This window comes from Idiotropiscis lumnitzeri, chromosome 14, assembly GCF_059441095.1.
Source record: "Idiotropiscis lumnitzeri isolate Australia: NSW breed Sydney's pygmy pipehorse chromosome 14, RoL_Ilum_1.0, whole genome shotgun sequence".
Lineage (NCBI taxonomy): Eukaryota > Metazoa > Chordata > Actinopteri > Syngnathiformes > Syngnathidae > Idiotropiscis > Idiotropiscis lumnitzeri.
Genome location: NC_142404.1, coordinates 12,072,139 through 12,098,098, shown reverse-complemented (window position 1 = coordinate 12,098,098; position 25,960 = coordinate 12,072,139). Strand labels below are relative to the sequence as shown.

Here is a 25,960-nt window from a genome sequence, read left to right as displayed (position 1 = left end):
ATCATGAAAAATTACGCAATTATCTCATATCCGTTGACAGTAAACCATGGCCTGTTCAACTGCAATCTGTTAATCAAACATCACTACTATTAATTGATACATCTTCATTTAGCATCTTTCTCATTGCCTCTAGATTGTTTGTCTAAATGTGTCCTGTGATTGGCCTCTCACAGAAGGTCAACTGAGATGGGGTGCAGATAGAAACCCCAATGAGGACATGCACAACATGAAAAGTGATGGAAGCAATTCATAATAAAAGCACCAGCACAATATGTTGGGTACAGTACATCATTTATTCCGTGCAGTTTCTTGCTTGGATAATATTCCCCCAAATGTCCACTGTACTGTACTCTGGAAAATACAGGAATCTGACAGGATTGGTTTGATCGTAATGCCACTTGACAGGAGGAGGAGCTGGAAAATTAGTGTAGTAAAGAAACAATTTACCGCATAAATGAGATGATGTCCACAATTAGAAACAACCTCACAGACACAAATTGGAATTAAATATGAGTGACAACGACAGAAACAAAGGGGTAAAAAAAAAAAAAAATTAAACATCTGCATCACAGATGCTTTCAGATCTGTGGTCTCCTTGCACCCTGATTGGCTTTTGGTGAAAACAGAAGAGATATGTTGACTGGAGTAAACATTTGGAACCATTTTTGTTGTTGATGTTGTTAAGTACCACCACATCCATACTTTATCTGGAATGATGACGATAAGATATGACGATTTGATCCACCGAACATAAACCTAATACTGTCCTCATACCTGTTCATTGTGCTTTCTTTAAATATACCCGCTAAAGCTGCCTGAAATTAAAAAGAACACTTACTTGCCATTCGTAATAAATTAATTCAAAAATCATGTAGGCCAGCTACGAAGAAAAAGAACCACAATCATACTTCACAGGATGTATGCCAGGCATTATCCATAGCTTGATCATGACAACGCATGAGGTTAATTCATATACACCAACGTAAACACAAAGGACACGTTCGGGGGAGGCCTGAGCTCACGCAGCTTTTGCAAAACCTTTCAAGCTCAAATAAACAGATATTGAAGCAGTCCAATCATAGGTTCATCCAGTTCAATACTGATGTCAAACATATCACTAACATTCTTTCAAACAGTTTGACCAGCTCACTGATGACAGGTCAAGTTACAACTGCTGATACTTATAGAGGGAAGCAACACTGAACTGAAGGAAAATTAAAACAGCCCCGTGGCCTTATTGATCTCTGGCTTATATATTCCTAATAGCCCGCTTACATACATAAGAGCAGACAACAAAAATCAACTCTGCCTTCACCCAAAATTCTGTACAAAGGAATGACAAACATTCAAAAGAAGGGGGAATAAATTAAGATCCAGCAGATGCAGCATCCCTTTCTTTTGTTTAAATACAGTAGAGCAAAAATAGCGACTTTGGAGAACATCTGAAGGCCAGCAAAAAAAATAAAAAATACAAATTCAATTAAAAAAAGCAGCAGAGCCACTTATATATGTCATCATATTTGTCACCACCTAGCTCCTGTTTTCAGCTGGCCACGACAAACCTGAGCATAAAAAAAAATAAAATCAAAACCAAAAAATAAATATACAAAATTCAAATAAAAGCTTTACTAACCACCAGCCTTCGTGTCTAGCCAGCTAGACGCTCTTGATCCTAAGCAAGCAACCTCAACTGTTAATTGTTTTTGTTTTGTTCACAAGCACAGGGGGAATGGTTTGCTCTTTGTGGACTTACAGTAGTGCCATTACTCAAACATTTAGCGTTACGTCAGTAAAAAGTACCCTGCTAGAAAGTGTTATATGAGATATGATGATGAGCATGAAAATGAGAAGAGAAATGGGATACCGCACCTGAAAACTATTTCCTCAAATAGTGGCTGGGGCGATTTTGTAAAAGTGGAGCTAGACATGCTGATGTTGGTAGATTGGTTGACACAGAATAAAATTCAGAGCTGTCTCTCTGTCTTACTATTTCCATTCAATAATGTAGTAGCGTAATCCTTTGCAGAACTGCAATTTTGCTCTCTCACACTCGCTGCCTGAAACAAAAATATGCCACTAGATGGCATCAAAGCCCTCTCTAAACAGGAAAGCAGTAGTGTTAGCAGTGTCAAGAACCCGTGTTGAATTGTTACAGAGGAGATAACTTTAGCCTGGGTTTTCAACATTTGTATACATGTCCTTATAGTGCATTTAGAAAAAATTAAATAAAATTGTTTTGGGATTATATATTGTGCAACATAAACCAAAAGATTCATATTGTACTGTCACAATCTACAGATGCCACAAGACGGTGGCAAAAGACCATTTTGTCTAACTGACGCGCCGTAACTCACATGTGCAGCAAAATACAAAGAGATGAAATTGCTTTGGCCTGAGCACAAAAACATATATATATTTTTTGTCAGCTAATCAAATTTGCGAATGGACCAATTTGCGGAAACCACAAACATGTGAGGTTTAATTGTATATTATCCTATTTTAAAAAAATGGAGGAGGTGTTAATTACATAGTTATTACTTGGTAACTACAGGGGATTATTATAGATCAGAGGCCACCATTTGAGGAAAAGTGCAAAAAACAACAACGGTTGTCCAAACATTCGAACATACAGTAATTGGTCCAGTCCAGTTTGTTCCGGTCCTTCTCGAACAGTCCTGAGATGAGACTTGAAAGTGTAATGTCTAACGGGGGCTTTGTGGGTCCTCACACACTGATAGCCTCATTTGATTCGTGATGAGAGAAGAAGCTGGATTCCGTCTTTGTTTTGTTCATTCCAGCTGTTCTCCTCAATTCCATCTCAGCGTGTTCTAGCCGGTTCACCTAATGCTGTCACATGCATGCTGGGCGCACTCACAGCCTGATGAGTGGACAGAACGGAGTCCGGCTACGAGGCCGGTGGTCATGCTGGTGTTTGTAATGGGAGAACCACCGGTTTTGGAGGTGAGGACGGAGGGATGCGAGGTTTCTTTAAATTCATAGTGAAGCCAGTTGATGATATTTTGGGGAAACATATCTGTCCAAATATGGTCATTAAGAGAAATTCTGGCCCGAGCAATTAAATGCACTTCCACTCGATCGCAGAAGATACAACTGACCTGTGTATCCACATTTTGGTCATTTTAGCTTCAATAAACATTTTGAAACACCACAATAGAGGATGGCGGGTGCTGATTTTTGGATTTTGCCATGAAACTCAATAAAATAAAAGACAGTGACTGCAGCCAGATAAAGGCATGGAGCTCCACATCTGGGTCACCTGAGAGATTAACGATGATGTAACTCGCCACCGCTCGCTGTCAGCAGTAAAACCAATCAAGCTTCCTTGCGTCCGCTTCACTCTTACCACTCGCATCTTCATCCCACTGTCGCTCTCACCACCGCAACCGGTTAGCATGTGCGTGAATTGCAAAATATGTCTTAAGAGTCTTTCTCTTCAACCCGATGTCCTGAATAGTCCTTCAGAATTCAAAAATAAATTATGACTGTTATTCTATATCATGTACATGTTCATTTTAAAAGGGAATCCCTGCCATGAGTTGCCTGGATGCTGTGCTGAACATGAGGGAATGAAGGTCTGGTAAACGGAGGAGGGGTTCGGGGATTGCTATTTATTTTTTGACATCATGGTCTTCTTATTGCTGTTTTCTCTGCATGACCCAGTGGGACACTATTGGTTCCAGGCAAAAAAAAAAAAGAGAGAGAAGTGCCTGAGGATGCATTCACCATGAGGAAGGAGCTGTTTTGTTGTTTCGGATGGTGGCATCTGAGCACTCGGCTTCGGATGAATCGCAGTCTGAGTCCCCAAATTGGAGAGGATTCTGTGGGTGGAGGAGGAGACAGTATCTTTAATGAAAGGCAAATTGAGTATTTTCACCAGGAACAAAAAGTAGTTACACCTACACAATCTAATGATTGCTAATGGAGTGAATTTGGGGTTTTCATCAGGGTTTGTAAAAGATTGCAAAGATGTTCTCAAATAGTTTTGACGAGTTGCAAAGAGATTTTCTTGTGCGTTTGCGCATATGTGCGTGCATGTGGACCTGGTTCAGGTAAAACCGTTCGATCAAATGGTAAATCCTTCTAAAAGTGTGTCAGTTTATGCGTCTTTTTAGATTTAAAACACATTACTTGGTTATCTGCCTTTTGGATGACGGTACAGAGAGAGCGGGACAGAAAGAACAGGGAGAGGATTCTATTAGTATTCTATTTATTATTTTGCCGTTTTTATGTCATCGATCTTCAAATTAAATGTTTTCCAACACAAACAACATTTGTGACTGGACTTAATTTTCGACAGGACATCTTTTATTATTATTAATTAACCACATGGTTTAATATTTGCTTAAATTGCAAGTTCTATAGAAAATGAATGAATGAATGAATGAATTTTGTGTGGCGCTCACAGGACTAGCCCACCCTGTAACAGAAACCATTTGATTTAAAACCACTAACCTCGTAGCTGTGCTCATCCGAGCAAAGTTTTCCCAAGGAGATCTGGGTCTTGACCCTGCGGACGGCGCACTCCTTGTCAGACAAGCCGTCCGATTGGGTGGAGATGTCGATGGGGATGTCCGGCGTGTGTGAGAGCAGTTCGTCTAGGTGCTCCTCCTGGCTCGCGCTCAGCCTTTCCAGGGGCCCGCTGTGGGAGTGATCGCTGGTGTTGCCCTCCTCTCCGTCGGACACGGACAGGTTCTCCGAGCTGAACGTGGAGTACGACTGGAAGCTGCTCATACAGCGATGAGGTCTGGGAGGAAGCACAAAAATGTTGATGAGGGCATCGATAAAGAAGAGGTATTTTTCATACAAATGTTTACCATTCTTATGACTTTACGACTGCTTTAGTGATAGATTACTGTGTTCCAACAAAATTTGTGTTACTTTGCCACCGTAGGAACAGAGGTCTGTCGTAAACAGAGACCCCTCTATACCGGTAATCATTTCATTAAAATGAGCAATGGCACAGTACCTCTGTCTCCTTGGAAATTCCACTTCACTATCCACCTCTCCTTCCTCCTCTTCAGATGACTCATCTCCACCCTGGAAGAAAAGCGATCATCTTACTCCTTACTTTACGTCATATAGACACAAATCATTATGAGACCAATAGCTGCTTACCTTCCTCAGAGGTCTGAGTGTACGCGGAAGCGCATTAGGAAGTGTGTGTTTGTTCTGGAAGGCCTCCTGTTCTTGAGACTCTGGTTTCTTCGAGATCTCCCCAGTAGAACCGGGATCTTTGTTGGGATCCCTCAAAGTCGACTGGCTGCCCTCTTGAGTACTGAGCAATGAAAAGTCGGGCAAGTCTGGCTGGCTGGAAGCAGGAGTGGTCTCCTGACAGTGAAGGCATCCAGGGAACGGGTGAGCCTGGCAGCAGGGACAGCCAGGACCGGCACCTGGGAGGGGATTGGAACTGGTGGAAGAGGTCCGCTGGCGTGTGTCTGCATCCATCGCTGTGGAGATGAGGTCGGGGCTGGATCCGGAAACACGTCTCTGTAGGTGATCAGTCTGAGGGCTACGCAAGGCAGCGGCCGGGCCAAAATAACGCAGGTTATTGGCACAGTTTACAACGGCCTCTTCGCGGCCTTTCAACGGGAGTGGCGATCCGGGGGTAGGCAGCGGAAGGTGGTGATGATGGTGCTGAGGAGGCTCCTGTAGTGACCGGACGTCTTCCGGCACTCCTGCGGTAGATTTCAGCCCCCCGAGGAACTCGCTGTGGCTTCCTTTACTGTTGGCGCGGCGATGGCGTGGCTTGCTTCGGTAGCGAGATTTTCCAGGAGGCGTGGACACCTTTGGGCTGGCGGACAGTGGTGAGGGGGAGGGGAGGGGATCAGCGCTGGAGATCCCGTCAGAACGGAGCAAGTCTGGCCTGGAGGACGCACACACAGAAATTTTAATTATAATAAATTTAATTAAATTAATTAATTTCATTTAAAAAAAATCAAACTTTATGCTATGATACTTTTTTTTATTATTATTTTAACTTTGAATTTTATTTACACTTGTCCAATAGTTAGGAGTGGTCAATATGATCAATGGTCAATGATCGTTTGACTAGAGAGTGTTTCTTTTCATCATTTTAAAATCTGAAGCAATTGGAGATTGACAAGTATCCTGAAACTTTTTTTTTTTTTTTAAATTATGATTATTATTATTATTAAGGGAAGAGCCATACCTTTTGGCGGTGGATATCCCTGGTTTGTGAGAAATGCTTCCTTTCTTCTTTATCAGCTTTTCTACAGCATTGGATCGGACGATGGGTCTGACCAGGTGGCGCTTGTACGTCCCTGGGTACTTCTTCTCCACAGCTTGCTCTCTCCTGTCAGGGTCATATGATGTACAAAATATAAAATGCACACACCAGCTATCGCTACAAAAAAAATGGCTAACTAAAGAAGAAGGTGGTGCTCTGCTAACGAGTAAAGACGAATAACAGTAGTAAAGAAGGATGCCCCCTACTGCGATAAGGCGTTCATTCACTTACTTCATGAGGTCTTTCTCTCGGACCTCCAGTTGCAGCATGATGGCACTGAGCTCCATGTAGAGGTTGTTGGCTCTCTCAAGCTTCCTTTCATAGTGTTCTCGGATGTCCAGTGCATGCCTGAGAGGGTTGAAAACATCAGCAAAAAAAAAAAAAAAAAAAGCTCTAACAAATCCCTGAACTGCACTTCAACGTTGCAAGTCGAACCAAATTATGCAACTATTTCGGCTATCACGGCTGCTACTATTACCAGTGGCAGACAATTTGCTATTTCGACATTTCCACCGAAATGCCTCCTTTTATGTTGTACGTTAAAGTGCTGGGGATTGTAACATAATCCTGGAACTGATTATCTCCCATGATTCCTAATGAGAAAATGTGTTCAACTACAAAGCAGAGGTAAAGTATCTTTACTTGAAGGTGCTCCCACCTGAGTTCATCCCGCCTGCGTCTGATCAGCTCTTCATCCAGCCTGTGAATGCACGTGCCTTCGCTTTTGATCTTCTCGAAATGTTTCTTAACTTCCTCCCGCCATTCAGCCTGGATGGAACATGAATGAATGAACAAAGTCACAACCACCAGGTTTGTACATAGCAGACTTCTTCAAAGGTGAAAGTCTTCAGATGAAGTGCAGACCTGAGACTTGAAGTAGGTCTCCTGAGGAGCTCCCAGAACATCAGCCGAGGCAATGTCAAGGTGTAGGAGGATCTGACGGAACGACGGTCTGTTTCTGGGCTTGCCTTGCCTGGTAATGAATGAGTAAGGGAGTTACTATGTGAGCTTTTGCATCAAATAGCTGTAGTATTCTCTTATATGTTTTTCCATTTTTTTCTCCAACATGCGCCCACACACCATGTTTGTTTCATGAGGATTTTGAAGCCATCCGGGCATGTGGAGGGCACGGGGAGATGAAGACTGTTGCTACCGACCCCCCAGATGATAGCGGAAGAGTCTACATCTTTGTAGGGGATCTCTCCAGTCAGTAACTCCCATAAGACAACTCCAAATGACCTGCGAGAAACAGGGGGATCGTCACAAACAGGAAAAATCAAGAAATTCAAAATGATGCCCTCTTAGGTGAAACACAACTCACCAAATGTCTACTTTTTCCGACACAGGCTCATTTCGAATCACTTCAGGAGCCATCCAGGCCACCGTACCAGCAAATGACATCTTTGTACTTTTGTCACTGAGCTCTTTCGACGTTCCAAAGTCGGAGATTTTCACAGAGTCATTGTGGGTGACCAAAACACTATTACAAAAAACACAACAGAGAAGGACAGGTTTAATGATCTGGAAAGGTGTTCCAATAAATGTACATAATTTTGTAGTTTTATAATACAGCCAATTCTTCTTCAAGTTTAATGTCAACGTTAAGTTTACATTTGAATAATATACATTTTATGAAACTGGTAACAATGACATGCATTTTCATGGGAACGTAAAATAATCAAATGAAAAACTGCCCTCTTGTGGTGTGAGACCTCATGTTTTTACATCATAAAATGTCAGTTGCAACAGTCAAAAGCAGACGCTCGCCACTTTACGAGAAATAAAATAATAACACATTATTATCATTATTTACAAAGCATGACACGAAGCCCATCGTTTTGAAAATCTTGCTGGATGTGATTCATCCAATTAATCAAATGAGGATGACATTTCCAGAAGATTCAGCCTGAAATGGTTCTGCTGACTAACACAGCGTTTGGCAGCACTGCAGCCCGCCAATATTGATTAAACACATGGGGGGGGTGCGGATGCTGTGCGCAGGATGTTCAGGGTAAGCGACTTCACTCGCATAAAGGCTACTTGATTATTAACATCCTGAAGGTTAATGTCACACTGTTTGGAACTAAAAGTCCTTTAATAGCTAAGTGAAACAGCTGTGTGTGTGGAAGTCCGTTTTATAGGTCCTATGAAGATGTTGTCGAAATACCTCTTGAGTTCATTCATATAATGTGACCTTTTAATGATTGTTTCACAATAACCAGTTTCAATAAATGAGGCCTATTCAGTTTTTTTAAAAAAAGAAACAAAACACTGCCTGTCAAATATGTTAAAACTCTCTACAACCTGACAGTAGAATATTATTCAAATAATCTGGTGAAAAATCATCCCTCTCTGGCTCCAACGTGCCTCTAATTTAATGTTAAATTATTATTTTAAAAATTGTCACGATACGATAAAACTAGTCCATCGGAGATGGTATGGACAGAAGGCATGTGTCAGTCAGATTTTGTTTGTTGGGCTTCACGCCGATTCTCGCAAAGGGTACATATACTAGCTTCCTGGCGTGATGATCTAACTCCTGAATCTTACACACGTCCCTCTGATTACAGTTTCTCCCAAATGTGATTATAAACGGGTCAGGGGTTGTACAGTTGAGGCGAAAGCCCACAACTGACAACGGAGAAAGATATAACAGTGTCAACTCAACTGTCATCTCATTAACTAAAATCTGAAGTTGTTCAACTCCTAGCACCTAAATGATGTCTTGCAGCCATTTACAACACTCGTTGCACTGGAGGGAAACTCACTTGGGAGATTTCAGATCTCTGTGGATGATCTTGTGGAGATGCAGGTAGTTCATGCCACTGGCGATGCCTGAGGCCCAGTCCACCAGAAGCCTGGGCGTCACTTTCCGTCCAGCCCGAAGCACCTCGTAGAGCTGGCCTTGCGCGCAATACTCCATGATGATACAGTAACAAGGCGCCTGAGTGCACACCCCCCTTGGTAGAACACAGGAAACGGGTGAGCAGAGCAGCAGCGCGTGCAACATGATGCAAACCAGGCGGTTGGAAACTTACTTGAAACTGATGATGTTGGGATGCTTGAGTTTCCGCAGGTGCTTAATGTCCGTCTCCTTCTGTTCACGCACCTTCTTGATAGCCACCTCCTCAGAGCGGAATTTACCCAGGAAGACGGCTCCCTGAGCACCGCTGCCCAGCCACTGCAACTCTGAGATTTCTTCAAACGGAACCTCCCACATGTCTGGAAACAGGTAAATGGAAACTTGGATGCAGTACAGTGTTGTGTCTTCCACAAGAAAACAAAAGATGAAAGCACATATAAAAAGGTGTCACAGTGCTCTAATTGTCTGTCTTGTGACAGTAATGACAGCAATTAACCCAAATGACAACTCACTAAATACGTCATCCTGAATAATTGCGTTATTTGCTCCCCTCGGGTAAAAATAATGAAAACAAAACAAAAAACAAACAAACAAGTGGTGTCTCTGGAAGGGCAAACATGGCATTTAGACTACAGATGTTTACGGTGGCCTTTAGAGGGAGTGAAAGAAAATTAACGAGGAGCAGGACAGATGATTTTGCACTGTAATTTATTGACAGGGTGTTTCAAAGTAGATCTAACCCATTTATTTTCTATTGTACTCGCCCTAATTACAGTCGCGGGTGAGCACCAGCTGACTCAGGCTAAAGGCCAGCCAATCGCAGGGTATTGCAATAGATCCATGCAGGACAAACAATGAAGCAGTGCCCAGAAAAATAGCAAGAATTAAAGCACAACTCCTCAGTGAGTGTTGGTGGAATAATATTTAGCCTATGCAAAACAGAATAACATTAAATCAGATTAAATAAAAAAAAAAAGTTCTTTCCACACACAACTAATGACACTACAAGAAAATAATCTACATTACAATACTTCATATGAATTAAGATCACCCAAATAAGACCCTACGCCAAAAGACTGCTCCTGGCCACAATATGGGGAAATATGCTACCTGTGTGTGGGTGGAGAAAAACTACTGAGATAATCTGGAACGTCAACCAGGAGACTCAGCCCAATTCTGTCTCACCGCACTTGCACCCTGTAGCCTGCAGCATGGTGAGTCTACCTTCTTCCTGACCTCAATTCAAACTGACAAACAGCACAGCTTCATGCAGTACAGCCATAAGCCCACCTTGTTGTTGTAACTTGTATTCTGTGGAGTATGTCTTCCCTATGATGTTCCAGACCGGTCTGAGACAGCCGAAAAGCCCCTCCAGAAAGCCACCCGACCCGGGCCCGGCTCTGTGGAAGTGCAGCTTGATGTCATCGGGGTGTTGCGGGTGACCTTGTCCGCCGTGGTTTAGATGACAGTCGCCGTCTCCTGAATGCTCCTCCATTCCGCTCCCGCAGCCCCCATGCTCGCAGGAGGCCGGCGAGATGGGTTCCTCGTGGTCGTGCTCCTGCAGTTGAAGGACACTGTTGTCGAAGTGGTTACCTTCACTCCGCGTGGAGTCCACGCTCAAGGCCGTGTTTGGGGGACTCAATCCCCCGAGCACCGTCTCCTCGTCCTGGCTTGGCGGCTGCAGAAGCTGCAGGGGCACAGGCAGGTGCGTGGGTGGGGCCAGGTCCGTGATTATCTGAGGGGGTAATATCGAGGAAGGAGCCAGCGGAGGCTGCGTTTGAGAGTTTGGTGAGTTTGATTTCTTCATGGAGTCCCCAACTACACTGAGTTTGAGCTCCTCCTTCAGTTTGCCCACCAGCATGCTGGGGCAGGAAGTCCATGAGAGAACCTCGGGGGAACTTCCCATGATGTCATGCATGAACATGGGCTTTGTACACCTGGTCAGGAGCGGTCTTAACACACTGGGTCGCCAATATTCGAATCACCTGAGAAACAACACAAATAACAGAGTCACATGTTAATGATGAAGCTCATTTCACAGCTTTCACAAAAAAACACAACAACATGATTACTATCTCACTGAGCTCTCACTACTTCCGCAAAGACAAATCCTCTCATAGATCTGGGATGGGATGAGCTTACATTAATGACTATTATTTTTAAATACAGAGTGCAAGCATTCCATGGGCGGAAGTGGTCATGACAAACAGACATCAAGCAGGCTATAAACTCATGCATACGAGATGAGAAACATCACATTGGATAGAAATAGCCTCATTTCTGGGAAAATTCTGGCAAACAGACTAAATCGATGGCACATACAAACAGTCGGGGCTTTGCGACGGAGCGTTATATCAGTACAGCGGGGATTAAAACTGTTGCTCTGTATTAGGGAAGCTCAGAGCCAAACATCTGGCACGCACAGACCAACGTCTGAGTAGGCACAGCCACACATTGTTAGCCGCAGCAGTCACCCTGCTAGCTTTGGTACGCACAATCATCTTTCAGAAAAGACTCCAAATATCTCTACCTGCAAAGAGAAGGTCAGGGAGGGGACACAGCCTTCCAAATGCTACACAAGAAACTCATGTATGAAGCACACCGATTGAGCAGACTAAAGTATTTTCCAGACAGTAAAATGCAGTATTTATGTGGCAGTTTGTCTTGATAAGTGGGTCAAAGGAAAGCAAGTCTTAATAAAGGCTTCTGGTAGATCTCCAAAAAGAAGCTGATCATTTGCTGATCTGTTGAGATGTTGTTTACTCGTTTACGCGAACGCAGGTACTGTATCCGTGTGCATTTATCTCCGGGAGGGTAACCCGAGTGCTGTGAGAGTGTAGCACCTGCCAAAAGCTCATCTATAATGCATGCTTGACTCTAAGCAGGTTGCTGAGAGTGCAGGGGGAACGAGAGAATGCTCTCTCGGGTATCCGATAAATCCGTCCATTCCAATGCCAAGACAATCGAGCCGTGTGAGTAGAGAGCCGAGGTGTAATTCCACCTCGCCAAGACTTTTTAGAGTTGGACCATGCTGATGCGGAACACCGCCGCTGGCAGTGGTCAGCTGGTGAGAAACACAAGACTGAAGGTGGCTCACATGTTAAGCCAAATGACCCAATTTAAAGCCACTGTCTTAAATACTGGTTGTGAAACCTTTTGGAAGTTTCACTCACTTGCTTTCATTTGACTGGTCTTAAAAATCTGGAATCAGCAACTACATCTGACACCGGGAAGAACAGGAAACGGACCTCACCCATTAACCTCTAATGGAAGATCTCTATTGGGATAGAATGTCATAAATAATGTCTGCGCTTTTACAAGGTTTCATTTACACCGTCTTTTAATCGACTTTCCAAAAGGACAAACTGATTGTCCTTGTGACGTAACAAAATATTGTGACAATGATGATGGGGGGAAAAGTAGGAAAGATGAAGGGGGATAAAGAGAGAAAACTGTCTGATCCTGTAATCCTTACAGTGCTCCGGAGACGGGCTTGCACATTCGCAGAATACGGAACCTATTCAATCCACTGCTTTTATTTTACACAAATGTATAATTTTAATTTGAGTGGAGCAAACCTTGTTATTAATATGTATGTTGGGATTAACCGGAGGAGCACAAAAGCCATGGGCGTGTCTGACAGGAGCCAGTAAGCCGACTACTCATAATAATCACTGCGCAAGACACTTTTACACCATTGGGGGAAAAAAAAGCACATTCTCAGCCCAATTGCTTTCATTTTCACAATATTGTACTGTAATGTAACCACAAAGAACCCTTAAAAGTCATTTTTGTAACAAAAGACCCACATCAAACAGGTAAACAATGCATTTACACTTCTATAGACAAACCCAGCGGCGTCATCTGCGTCTCTATCACTCCACTCCTAATTAAGAGGAGATCCCGCTGTGTCTCAGAAGGGTAGCCTTTCCTTTGCTGACAGCTGTGTGGCCAACAAAGCACCAATTTAGACCCTATTTCACTTCATCATTCACTCGTTTCCATGTCGCCACAGCATCCATCCAGTGCCATTCTCAGAAGCTTGGCGATTGCTGTCTCCTTCACTGAGCTAGTCAGGGCAGCATGGCAGGACAGTCGGGAGTCAAGATCTTTTACTTATTTTTTAAATTAATTAAGGATACAATTAAATTTTCTTGCTGTTTCTAGGCAAAATAACCATAGTGGGTTGGTACTCAAGAACCTGGTCTTGAATCAATCACAAGGGATGTATAGACAATCAACACTCACTCTAATATTCAGACCGATGGGGAATTCAAAAGGCTTCCTACTTTACTGTAGAAAATGCATACAAGCATGGGGGAGAATATGCCATATCCACACAGAAAGGTCTGAGCTGGAACTGTTCACCGAGAAATGCTTGCCACATGGGCCCCCGTGGCACCACAAAGGTAGTGAAAATACTCCTTGCGTTTGAAAAAATATACCCCCATGAAGCGATGTCTGAGTATGTGTGGTCAATGCACCCTTCTGTCTGCTGGGACAGAGTTGAACAGTCACACTCAGATGAGCCGCCTTTGTCAGGGCAGACTCATGATCAGGGTCCGTGAAGGAAAGCGATCTCATGTTGGTAAACAAAGATTACAAAATGAGTGACCTCGAAAATTTGCGGCTGCAATTCTTTATATTTGTCGGAACATCCAACATGAAAACAAATTCAGTAACAAATACAGCAGTATGAGAACCCCAAAGGCCTGGTTTTGCTTTACTCCTCCACCTTGGGAGCAAGTCCAACTGAAGGGGATTGAACAACCCACTTTGGGTGGATTAAAGTTAGAATCAGACAGTGAACTGGCTGTGTTCAGGCACACTGACTTTGCAATTCTCTTGTATTAAGCAGCTCTTTTAGTTTGGATTATGGTTACCAACAAAACCTTGAAAAACATGGATGATAACTGGCTTGTAATAAGGAGAACAGTGTCGCTGATATTGCCATGGCGATCGCAAATGACCTACTTTCTGATATGAAGATTTATTGAATGAGGATCATTTTGAAGCCATTCAAAAAACAACAACATTGAGATAACAGGTAAATGCAAACGTGATTGTGTCAGCTTTTTTATTGCCAAGAGATCAATGTAGGTTGTACACCACAAGCAGCCTCCATGTGACCCTGAATATAATAAATGACATGGCAAATGGGTGGACAAATACAAAGAGACAGAAATGGAGGAGGGCGAGGAGGAAAAAGCAGATTAGGCAGACAGAGATGGAGGTGCAGAGCAGTGAGCTAGAGAGGCAATTTGTGGGTTGGAAGCATTTGAAAAAAAAAATCCAAACAAGAGTCAGAGAAGGACCAGAAATTGTTCTGGCTGCTTGCAACAACATACGGTAGTAACCGCGCACTGTTGGGAAAGACTACCGCGAGCGACAACAAAGGACACAAGAGGAGCCGGCTCCATGTGAACTGTCTGCCCTGCACGGCCAGGGGACAGCAGCGCACACATTCGACACAGCGACCAGAGCAGCTGCTGCCACAACAATTCCCCTTGTGCTCTTTTACTAGGGACGGCCTGCTTGGCCTACTAACAACAAGCACTGAGGGGAAAAAGAGACAAGATGGAGAGGAAAAAAACAGCACAAGGGGCAAACATGCTTCTGTGACTGACATCATTTGAAAGGAATATGCAATTTAGAAATGCATGTTAGGTTTTGAGGGCTTACGAGTCAAATGGGAAGCAGTGGAAGTAGCACCCAGAAGACTGAGGCAACCACAGCAGGAAACCAAAAAATCAATACGCATTAGTGCTGCTATTAGAAGCTGGGTTTAGTCTACTACTATTGCTTAGGAAACAGGAACCACTCGAAGATTAAATATTCCATTCTGTCTTCCAAAACAGGAAAAAAAGAGGAGCGAAATTACTATAATTGTGTTGTCTGGGTCATCATTTTCCATGTTTATGGTAGTTAAGTGTATCAAAGTACAAATAATTGAAAATGACAGGGTCACTATTTCATAACAAAACTGTGGTTGACAAAAGCAAATATGTGACAGGCGAACAACTGTGTCACCGTCGAAGTGTTCAGGCGTGCGCTCTAGAACGCCATGTTGTCTCCACTTGCTGCCACAACTGTCCTTCAAAACTCGCCCTTGTGCTTTAGACCACACATTTGCATCACAAAGACACACAATGTGTTGAGAGGTGTGTTAATAAAAAGCATTGACAACCTTGGATTATTAATGCGGCCTGAAACATCCATTCATCAATTTTCGATGGCGTTGCCGCTGACTGTGTACGTGCTGGAATGGTCGTCAGACAATCACAGGCCACATATAGTTAAACATCCATTAACACTCACATTCATGGCTAAGGATAATTCAGTATCTTCAATGAACCTTACGAGTTTGTTTTTGGAATGTGGGAGGAAGCAGGAGGACCCGAAAACACATCCAAGACAACATGCAAACTTCACATTGGAAGGCCGCTGCCGATGGTCATCTCAAACATTGTGACAAAAAAAATAATAATAAAAAAATACTGTCATCTTATTCTATGTAAAGCATTCTCATATCAAACAAAAGCATTCGAGTGGCCTCAGGTGTGTTCAACCATGGTGTGAATGTTTTGTAGAGAACGAATAGCAGGATGATTCCTCCTTTCCCCACTTTAAAATGCGGCTGCCGGCTACTCATCCAGCGCAGTTACATAAACATGCTTAGTCGCAGAGAACAAGAGTGGGTGCCACTGTTCCTGTTGCCAAGAAGACTAAATAAAAGGAATGGGTTAACTCACGAGAAGGTAGAAGTTGACACACTAGTAACGCGAATGTGTATGGATGTGTTCAACTACAGACAGATTTTAGGCACGTGTTACCAAGTGACGGCACACAGCAGTCTAATATCTTCAAGAGTTTTCCTTTAACGGGAGCCAGGATGTGTTTCTGTCCGCCTCCATCGTCACCCGTCCTTCAGAGGACACAGAGACGTACTGCATCACAAATCAGCAGCAGCAGCAGCATCACCACCACAAAGCCTAAAATAGCCGCTGCACGCATGCACCGGCGCACCACTGCACAACACGCTCCCGCAGTACCGCCACCACGCACGCACTAACAGCTGATCCACTTCGAAACACAACAACATACACCCCACTTACCACACATAAGCACGATGAGGGTGGAATGGCCAAACACACCAGACAAACCGGCTTTATGAACGGCCTACACTCGACTTCTCACGTCGGACAGACCTCAATTTCATGCTTCTTCCTCAGCACTGATGCAGGGTTGGCAAAAAAAAAACGGAGGCAAGGGGATGGAGAAATTACTGGTCACGGTGAAGAAAAAGCAGCACAAAAAAATCCAGGAGGAGGGCGAGTCACAAGCGGGAGAATGACAGGCATTCCGGTTGCTCAGGCAGCACACGGGCTGTGAGTGGGCGGTCGGTAGCGTTATCAACCTGCTCACGTCACACTTTTCATGAATGGAGTCGTCTGACGCAGAGAGCACGAGGTTCACAAATCGGAGGAGAAGGAGGAGGAGGAAATGGGGAGCTTTCTGCACCGACTCAAAAAGGAGGAGGAAAGAGAGATGAAGGGGAAAGGGTTGAAGGGGGGAGGTGGATGTAATTGGGAGCAGCACCAGCTGGAAAGAGCAGGTTGGGCTTTGATGGTGTCTCTAAGTAGGACACAGCCGTTTTTTTTTTTTTTTTTTTTTTTATCTCCACAAGAAAATCCCTTTGTAAATCAAATCACGAATCAATTCAGCTCTAGTGTTTTAACACCCACGCTCAACTTCATTCATCATCATTTTTTTTTTACATTTACAGAAAACAAGAAAAAAAAATCAACAAAGAGTCCAGTTGTCTTGAGTCAACATTTGCAGATTACCAAAACTTGGATTATTGAGAATCTGCACACATGTAAAGAAAACACTTTTTTTTTTTCGCAAACACAATGACATTTTATATTGTTATTGTCACAATAAGTTAAAAATGATTGGAAATTATTCCATAAAGCCCGTCGTACATCAAATGACGCAGAAGAAACTGAGCCAAGTGTTGTGCAGTGTGCTGGTTTGGCAACTATTTTTTTCCTTCTGGATGATGAAATGTGACATGAGTAGAATAGAAAGGGAGAAGGAATCAGGACTGACAGTGAGAGCCAGTTTGTCAGACAAACTTCTCTCGCACCACAAGTTAATTAAACAGCTCTCAAAAATCCCCCTTAAGTCTACTTATACATTTCACTCTCTCGCTCAGACGCACACACACAAACACACCTTGTACTTCTGTGCCTGTACTGACCCGTAAGAGTCTTGCTGGACATCTCAGAGGTTGCACATTACAGTCTGGGCCTCGCTTCTCTCTCGGCTCTCACCTGAATGCACACACAAAAGCAAAAGGAAATGGTTCATACGGAGGAGTGACATTTAAAGTTCATTCAAGGCCAACATGGATTCAGAGGATATGTGCAAGTACACTAAGTCAGAGCAGCTGCAGAGGAGGTTGCTGTTTGTGAAAGTACGGCATCAGCTCAAAGGTTGAGTCACCAGTAAAACTGCAGTGGAGACAAGGCACGATTCAGTGAGTCTGTGTGTGTTTGTGCGACCAAATCAAAGGAGACTCAATGAGATGGGAGGGTCTTTTGATGAAAGGAGTGGCTCAGGGAACAGATGCTTCACCTTGTAGTCTTGTTAGCAAACCTCTGGGGAAGAGTGTATAGATGCACGGAGAAAGTGTGTTTATTTATATGCGCGTATGTGTGAGTGTGTGTGCGCGTGTGTGCGCATCCGATCTCTGGCCGCAAAGTCCACCCCAGCGGGGGACCCTGCAGGCAGAGCTCTGATATCCTGTGGTGAGGATAAAGACGGCCTCTAAATAGTGTGAAATGGCGGCCAGGATAAATTTCTGAACAGATGGCTGAGGGCGCTGTCCGAATGGGACACACATAAAAAAAAAATGTCATCCCTTCGCTACTGTGAACAATAATTTATACAAGCCCAAATCTGACGAAACGAGACTCACGCATACCCATTTTTAACATCTTAAATGACTTGATTTTGTCAATGTGAGAGACTGCACATGATGAGGATAAAGTTGTGTTCCTACTCCTCTTACAGTGTGTGCCATGTGGTGTACTGGAGATGACCAACATAGGACACGTTGCGATATCGCTAACAACAATCATGAGACTTGTCCCACAAAACAGATGCTGTAGTGCCAAGACTGACTTGTCAGAGGCAGCAAAAATACTGGGAGGCGAAGAAATAAAAGAAGCCCTCTTGAGTGCGACAACAATCCCAGAGTCCATAGTTAAGCCAATCCAGGCGTTGAAACTGACAGTATTTATAAGAGACAGATGGAAGTTGGAGACATGTTCCCAGGCCTGGCACGAACCGCCGCCGCGATATGTACTGTACATGAAAATGAACCGAACTGTCCAGAGACACAGCGAGTCGGCAAGAGATTTCCCGAAAATTTTCATATACAGTTAAACATTGACAAAGTGAGTCAGGTAGCCAGACAAAAATATTGGCCATAAAACAGAAAGGAGCATGGAATTCAAACAGCTGAGCTGTTTGCTGAGCAGTGAACCGCAAGCGATACCGTCAAGCCCAAATTCCAAAGGTCCAAAGGTCGGCTGGCGGCTGGTCACCAGCCTGTGCGTTCGTATACAACACAAATAAAGTGTTTTTCCAAAACTTTTGCAACACAGTAAGACATTCAAATATAACTCAAGACACGCAGTAACAAAACAGGGGCCCCGCTTCAAGTGCAAACCAGCTGTAAACCACACTGGCGCTGGCCCGTTATACACACTCATTACTATTTCACCAGCAGCGGAACAGCAGCACTGACAGCTCCTGTGTCCCCAACATCAATAAAAGAAAACACAGCCAGCGCGTTGGATTACCTTTCCAACTGCTATCAGAAAGCAGCCAGCCACTGACATGTCAGCCCAAGATGGCAACCATCGCCAATTTAACCAGAGACTTGATTCTACCCAGCTAGCTAACTGAATAGCATACCAGAAAATAATCAAACAAGTAAAACAAGAACCGAAGAAACATAATTGACAAATAACGTGCATTTTAAATAATATTTGCAGTCTTAGTCCCGCAAAGCACATCAGCTTCGCAGCGAGGTTACAGTATCAAAAGTACCACAGGTATCAGTACTTGTTTCGGTAAGTACTCAAAAACTAAATACTCGCACTCGTTTAGAAGAGTTGTAGGCAGCAAGTGTGGGCACTTTTCTAGATATGACGAACCCTCCCACACCACTCTCGGCTTGTCAGACCATAACCAAACACAACTCATTGTTTTGCGCCAGGCTGCAAGGCATGTCTTGCATAGAAGAAAACAAAAATCCCAGAATATCATGTGTTCAACCTTACAGGTTCGAATTTGTTATAGTAAAATGGCCAAGAGTTAGCAAACAAGCACAGGGACATATTCGCGTTGTCTCTAAAGAAATGACATTGTTGAATTTGTGCCTTTGGTGTTGGGTGAAAATTGGCCTGGCTGCTCGGCTGTTGCCACAAAAGGTTGGGTACAGCTGAGTGAATGGAGCACACAACATCCTGAAAGTTGGAGAGGCTGATAATGCTTTTGTGAGATTATCCTGCTGAGCCCACCTACAACCCAACAGCTTGACCAATTTGCATTGAGAGCAAATTACATAAGGAGTTTTCATCCCTTGGGGTGAATTCTGTCCATGTCACAACAATCCATCAGTCGTGTATGCCTCATCTTTAGTTCCTGTAAATTCATTCAGATTAGTACTAAATTGTTGCGATAACATTAAACTCTTTCATTTTCTCAGTGGTCCAGATTTAGCCGCAATTGCTAGTTACTTAGTAATAACAACTTGGGCCATGCAAAAAATAAAAAGCATCTTGTGTTTTGTGTAATGTGAGTAGCAGTGTCTCTGTGGAGTGGACCATTACACGGCAAACTGGAAGACACGTGACTGGTGGTCCATGAGTCAAAAAATTAACTAGTGGCAAGATACCGGACCTGCTAGCCACTACCACCACTTGTAAGCTACAAAGAGTTGTTACCCTGTTCACAATCTACATGCACCGCTGATTATCGCAGCGTATTTATCAAACATTATGAAGGCCTCTGAATTTAGAGAGGACAGTTGTCAGCTTAGTATTTCGCCCGCATAATTGTTTGTGTAAGGTGCTACTGATAGCTGCTCTCTTGTGTGACAGGTTAGGCAAACACGAACTGTGCAAAGGCAAGAGTAGAACTTTAATCCCCCCCAGGTAGCTGCGTTAAATACAGAACTCAGCCCACAATGGACCAAAAGTACAAGACTTGCAATCTCATGCAAATGAGCCACTGCTCTTCCCACCACCACGTGCTGTGGAGAAAAGGCAGAGTAAATCTTTCATTATCAGGATGACAACAGCCTGAGCTAGGGCATTGCGACGAGGCGAGCGGCTGCTTGTACTCAAGAGAAAAGCGGGTCACCATAAAGACGAAGTAATAGCATTATTTGTATTTTCACTCGTGGATGCAGCACTTCATCACCAATTTTGATGAAGGAATTTCTTTTTTTTTCAACATGAAGCCTGATTAATTTATTTACATAGGACATTTAGATACTTAAATTTCATAAATATCAAAACAAGCTTTATAAGGAAAAGTTAATTACGGTATAATATTGTCGCCTAATGCATTACATTTAGTTTTTAAATCCTGCTAAATTGCTGCAAGAACAGGCTTACCTACGACACTGTAATTTTGTTTATTTTTGATGACCGGAGATAAATCTCCTGTCCGGGCATCGTATTTAACAATTACACCTGAACACATTTAAAGTGTTGTATAATCATCTGTGATCAAACGCGCACGGTTCTACACACAGCTCGCACCAAATGTCAGCACTCCTGCCAAGAGGCCTGAGCGGCCTGTATGATGAGTTCATGTGCTCCGATTCTCCACTCGTGTGTATTAATATGCTCCCCATGAGGCGCTGCAGGCTGTGGTAATTATAGAAGCTCGGCTAGCAAGCACATCTCTAGAGCGAAGTACATTCAATGCAGCGTGCCCTTGCATGAATATGGCGCATGTAAGCATGCATTAAGACCAGAGCGCGCACGCTCCAACACAATTGTTTAAACAACAATAAACGTCTGCAGAGAGAGCATTTGGATCAAAGCTTACTATAGGATCTATTATGGGCAAATAACAGCAGTGCACTTTGAAATTTAGTGTTCTTGAACTTTAGTGGTTCTACTGAATTTATAACCAGCTTACTGTATAGTTAAAGACTTGTTTCTTTTATGTTTCTGAACATGGTTAAAAAAAAAAAAAAGTCCGATGTAAGCACACTTGGGCTTCAACAATGTAGAGTTAAGCGTAGTGCCCCCAAGCTCACCACTGCAAAGCCCCTGTCGGACATTTCTCAACAAAATCCCACTCCTGGCGCTGGCCGACCAGAAACTGGGATTGTGACAAGTAAAGCTAATGGAGCAGTGGGGGATGTAAATTTGATTTCTTTCTCCATCGAGATGATTTGTTACGATTGGTGTTGTGTCGCGAAGGCTAAACATTGCGGCGTGAGTGATGTCGGACCTCAATGTTTGTTTGGCCTTTTCCACTCAGCTGACCTTCACTGGCTGTGCTGCACGCAACAAGAACATTCAGCATAAATACTGTAGTCAGCAGAGCTCCATTTCCAAGGTCATCTCATGTAAACCCATGCATGCATAAATAACTGATAACAAAAGTGAGCAAGCCTAGATGGTTGTTTTTCTGTTTTTGAATAAAACAAGAGTCTCAATTTATGATGCCATCATTATAACCGCAGAGAGTTCAGGACAAATGCAAGCCAATACAATAGGTGCACTGAAAAATTATTCTTGATTCCTTTCGTGACTCAAACTTTTCAATTCCCTATTGAATGAAAATGTTATTCAAGCCCAACATTATGCTTCATGGCTGCAAGTAGGCATTATAATACAGATATACAGACATGCACAAAAAAATAATTTTGCCTGTGCATTTTATGTCTGTCAGTATAATACTGTGACGAGGGTGTTTTTCATAAGCAAGTAGTTTGCGGACGTTCCTATGCAAAGTTATGTGGTTGTTCTAAATATACTAGGTATAATTATCTCTGCTCTATTTTTAGATTTTTAGTTAGACAGTAAATTCAACTGGGAGTGTCAACAAGCAGCTTGAAGCTTTTTTTTTTGTCACTATCTTCCAAACTGCTGTTTGTTGTGGAGTGAGTTGAATTCACTGCCACCGTACAGCGCAATCTCAAATTGTCAAATAAAATAACTTAAAATGGGATCAATAACAAATACAAACAACTTGAACTGCATGGCCCACACTTTTTTTTCTTGTACTCTCACTGGAGTGAAAATGCTCACTGAATGTCAATGTACTTCAACAATACAGTTTATTGACTCAAACAGGCATTGCGAGCATGTTATTGGGCTTTTACGGGCATAGTTGTTCAGCTGAATTGTGAAGCAGGTGTCAGGTGTCTTCTTGCCATAGTTAAAACCGGAGAGACATGACAAGAGTGCATCTATCCGCGCAAAGTCAGTGAGAGGGTGGACTTCATTTGGCTAATTGTGGCTGCTGACCTGTAATTGCACCAGCCACTGACAAGCCAAAACCTTTAGTGGCACACGTGAACACTTGCTCAGCAGCGGCGAGACTGCAACGCAATCCTGACAGTACACAGCATCCAGCAGTCATGCACACAGGAGCCACGTTTGCTGCTGACTGCGAACATACGGTGCAAATGGCAACCAGCCAACACAGGAAGTGGTTATGACACTACAGTGGCGTTAAAAGGGGGATAAGCGGACGGCAGGCGGCAGTACACAAATTAATATGTATCATTGCTGTTCCAGTAAAATATTTTATAAAACCTAAGGACAGGGTGAAAATCCAAATATGCTTATATTAAGAGGTTTGTTGTTATAAAGTTGTAGTGAACGCTTAAAAGATTGTACATTCATAACTCTAACAGAGATAAATTGTCTTTCAGAATTTATCTGCCTATATTTTTAGCATAAACTATGGATTGTCAAGCCATTAATCCATTCCATCCTCTGGCAGAAAACTATATAAACATACAGCAATGACATAAATAAATAGAATTTAAATAAACAGTTTTTTGCCACATTCTCTACTTTACTACTGGTTGCACATTGTGCTGCTCCTTCGAGTGTGCGGACTTTGGCCACCAGGGGGTAGTATAATACAGAAAGAGAGACACACACACAAAGAAGATTTTCACAACTAACTCAGAAAGATGTAGTGCTTTTTATATATATATATATATATACATATATATATAATATATATATATAATATATATATATATATATATAAAATATATATATATAATGTATATATATATTTATAATGTGTATATATATATAATGTATATATATAATGTATATATATATATATATATATATATATATATATATATATATATATATACAAAGCATAAATAATATATGCCTGATTGTATTGTTGTATTAACTTACATGTGTTGCTGCACCAATTTTGTTCAGATATTGGTTGCTTAAACGTTTGTAATACTGTGACATCAATGTTATTTTGCATTCTTAGCATCAAGCTAAACAGGTTTACCTAAGGCAAAGCTATGAGGTGGTTTTAACTACATGTGTAATTCTCTTTGTTTTATGTTTTCTGGTTCACATTCTTGAGAACCAGAACAGCAGATACAGTATGAAAGTCACGTGGATTGTTTTGACACATTTTGGGATCTTGCATTAATTCAGAACAGAATGGTGGGAAACTGTGCATATAGGTAAATCTCTAGTTTGCAGTGATGTCCAACTGCAATGCAATAATGATAACGAGAACCTCTCATGCAAACTCCAAGCACAGTAATAAACGTGGTGTTATTTGGAGAAAATTCATTTTATTACTGAAACGAATGGCAAAAACTAGATATAGTACCAGTATATATTTTAACAGTGAAAACGCAACAACACTGCCTAAGGACCTTGAGAATAAAAATAGAAATACAGTAGCCCTGCGACAACCTCTCATTTCTTTTCTCTGTTCGTCAAAACAAGCCCAGAAAATGCCACATTATTATGTGGTTTTAACGTGGATACACTGGGTTACATAATGACGGCGAATATGAACTCTAACCCTTTAATACTCAGCGCTGTTCGCCAACGACGTTTTATCGGCTGATTCAAACTACACGATACACGAAGGGGCGTTCATTCGGAGCTTTAACGCAGAAAAACAACACAGAGAATATTATAAACAGGAGCTGTCAGGTCCCTGAAGGCAACAACGGCTAATTGACAGCTGCCCTCGCGGAGGAATTTTAGCTTCCTCGAACCCGACATGCCAACCGAACGCTCGTGACCCACCAACATTAAAATTTCGACCGTTTATATTAATTCACTAACTATATGAATGATATCGCTTTTCGTTACCGTTTGTGGCCGTACAAGCTTTGTCGACGGGTCCCGAGATGTCAGTCGGCTCCCAGTGTGTCGATCTCAGGCCACGGATTTGCTGGCCAATCAGATGAGGCGCGTGAGCTGGCAACGTCACTTCCGGACTCCCCACACTGCATGTGCACCTGCAAATAAAACCCAGTGCAGTAAAAGCAGTCTTCTTACAAGAACGTTGACATGTTTAAGTTGGACCATTTTTCTTTTTGCTTTTTCTTTTGTGTCGGCAAAACATCAAATTAGATTTGACCTGCAGAAAACAAACAATTCTACTGCGCTCTTTCAACTCTACTGTACGTGGTTGTTGATTTTGTTTTGAAACGATTTTCCACTGGAGTCATATTATAGTAAACATAGATTTTATTTTATAGTTCTCCGTTCTTCTCAGATCTCAGTTGTTCATTTAACTTTAATAGGTGTACATTTTTCCGTTGTGCTTAATGAAAAAAATATATAAAGAAATCAATATAACTTGTAACTGAGTAAAATAAATTGTCTGGGAAAAAAAATAACCTTATTTGAAGCTACAAAAGACACAATAGGTTTGCAATACCACAAGATCACTCAGCCAATCACGGGACAACCTCACCCATGAGTTTCAAAATATTTTCACAGAGACACACGTGATTTGTACGAAGGAGGGATCAGGAATGAGGAAGGTGTGTAAACCGATACTGGCCTCCTAGAGCTGCACCACTGCATGCCTACAGACTTCAATACGACGTGACAGGTGCAGCGTACACAAACAATCACAAATGTGCTGGGTTGGCACAATTTTCCACAGAAACTGTCCAAATATTAGTTACACCTGCACAATAAAACACAGTCCTGGAGAGATGAATCAAAATGAATTGACACTGTTATTTTGTATTCTATTGCGGTTGTAGTTATAGTACAGTATGGAACAACAAAGTATATGCAAGGAATAAGGACATACTTGTACACCACTGCAAACTGCAAACACCTTGATAAAAAACACACATTTGTGCAGAAATTAAGTGGCATTCATGGTCATTTTGGCATATGAAATATGGAGGCATATGGGAACTGTTAGTGTTGTAAAATGACTTTTTTTTTTATAACAAATACTAACACAATTAATTAAATTATAATTGAGAATGATGTGTCTGGTAAGAGTAGCACATGTTCACTTCATAATGTTAAGGGCTACTTCTGAAAAAAAAAAAAAAAACAATGCTCAAATTATATTTAATTGTGTTGTTGTTAGTCATAATAAATTAAATTTATCTATGTGAAGAGCGTAATAGTGTTAGTTTCCCCATGATAATTGTCAACAATGATTTTAAAAGGCAGGAAAAATAGATATAAATGCAATTTTATTTCTATAAACCTAGTTGCGTTATCAAATTATCACTTTACCATCAAGAA

General features: G+C 42.3%; 1 protein-coding gene across 4 annotated transcripts; it reads right to left on the bottom strand.

Annotated features, from left to right (window-relative positions):
* Window positions 1-274: 274 nt before the first annotated feature.
* map3k13 (mitogen-activated protein kinase kinase kinase 13) lies at window positions 275-24,654 on the bottom strand. Of its 4 annotated transcripts, none has more exons than XM_088315176.1 (15): window positions 24,551-24,654; window positions 17,370-17,467; window positions 10,422-11,116; window positions 9,307-9,490; window positions 9,037-9,228; window positions 7,590-7,748; window positions 7,349-7,507; window positions 7,133-7,241; window positions 6,927-7,036; window positions 6,500-6,616; window positions 6,191-6,334; window positions 5,137-5,884; window positions 4,988-5,058; window positions 4,474-4,765; window positions 275-3,839 (listed from the first exon to the last, which is right to left on the bottom strand). In XM_088315176.1, exons 3-15 carry the CDS (start codon window positions 11,053-11,055, stop codon window positions 3,741-3,743), a joined length of 3,018 nt encoding a protein of 1,005 aa, XP_088171302.1. In that variant the 5' UTR covers window positions 11,056-11,116; window positions 17,370-17,467; window positions 24,551-24,654; the 3' UTR covers window positions 275-3,740. The 4 variants fall into 4 exon arrangements, with proteins under 4 accessions (XP_088171302.1, XP_088171303.1, XP_088171306.1 ...); XM_088315177.1 differs by having other exon boundaries at window positions 17,395-17,467; XM_088315180.1 differs by lacking the exons at window positions 17,370-17,467; window positions 24,551-24,654 and adding an exon at window positions 16,247-16,568.
* Between the last annotated feature and the right edge of the window lie 1,306 nt (window positions 24,655-25,960).

Excerpts from the sequence above, each read along its gene's own strand:
- map3k13 (XM_088315176.1), bottom strand. The coding sequence starts at position 11,055 with ATGTTCATGCATGACATCATGGGAAGTTCCCCCGAGGTTCTCTCATGG. Across the intron at positions 9,491-10,421 it reads ATACAAGTTACAACAACAAG|ACATGTGGGAGGTTCCGTTT; the intron begins GTGGGCTTATGG and ends ACCTGTTTCCAG. Across the intron at positions 6,617-6,926 it reads CGCAGGCGGGATGAACTCAG|GCATGCACTGGACATCCGAG; the intron begins GTGGGAGCACCT and ends CAACCCTCTCAG.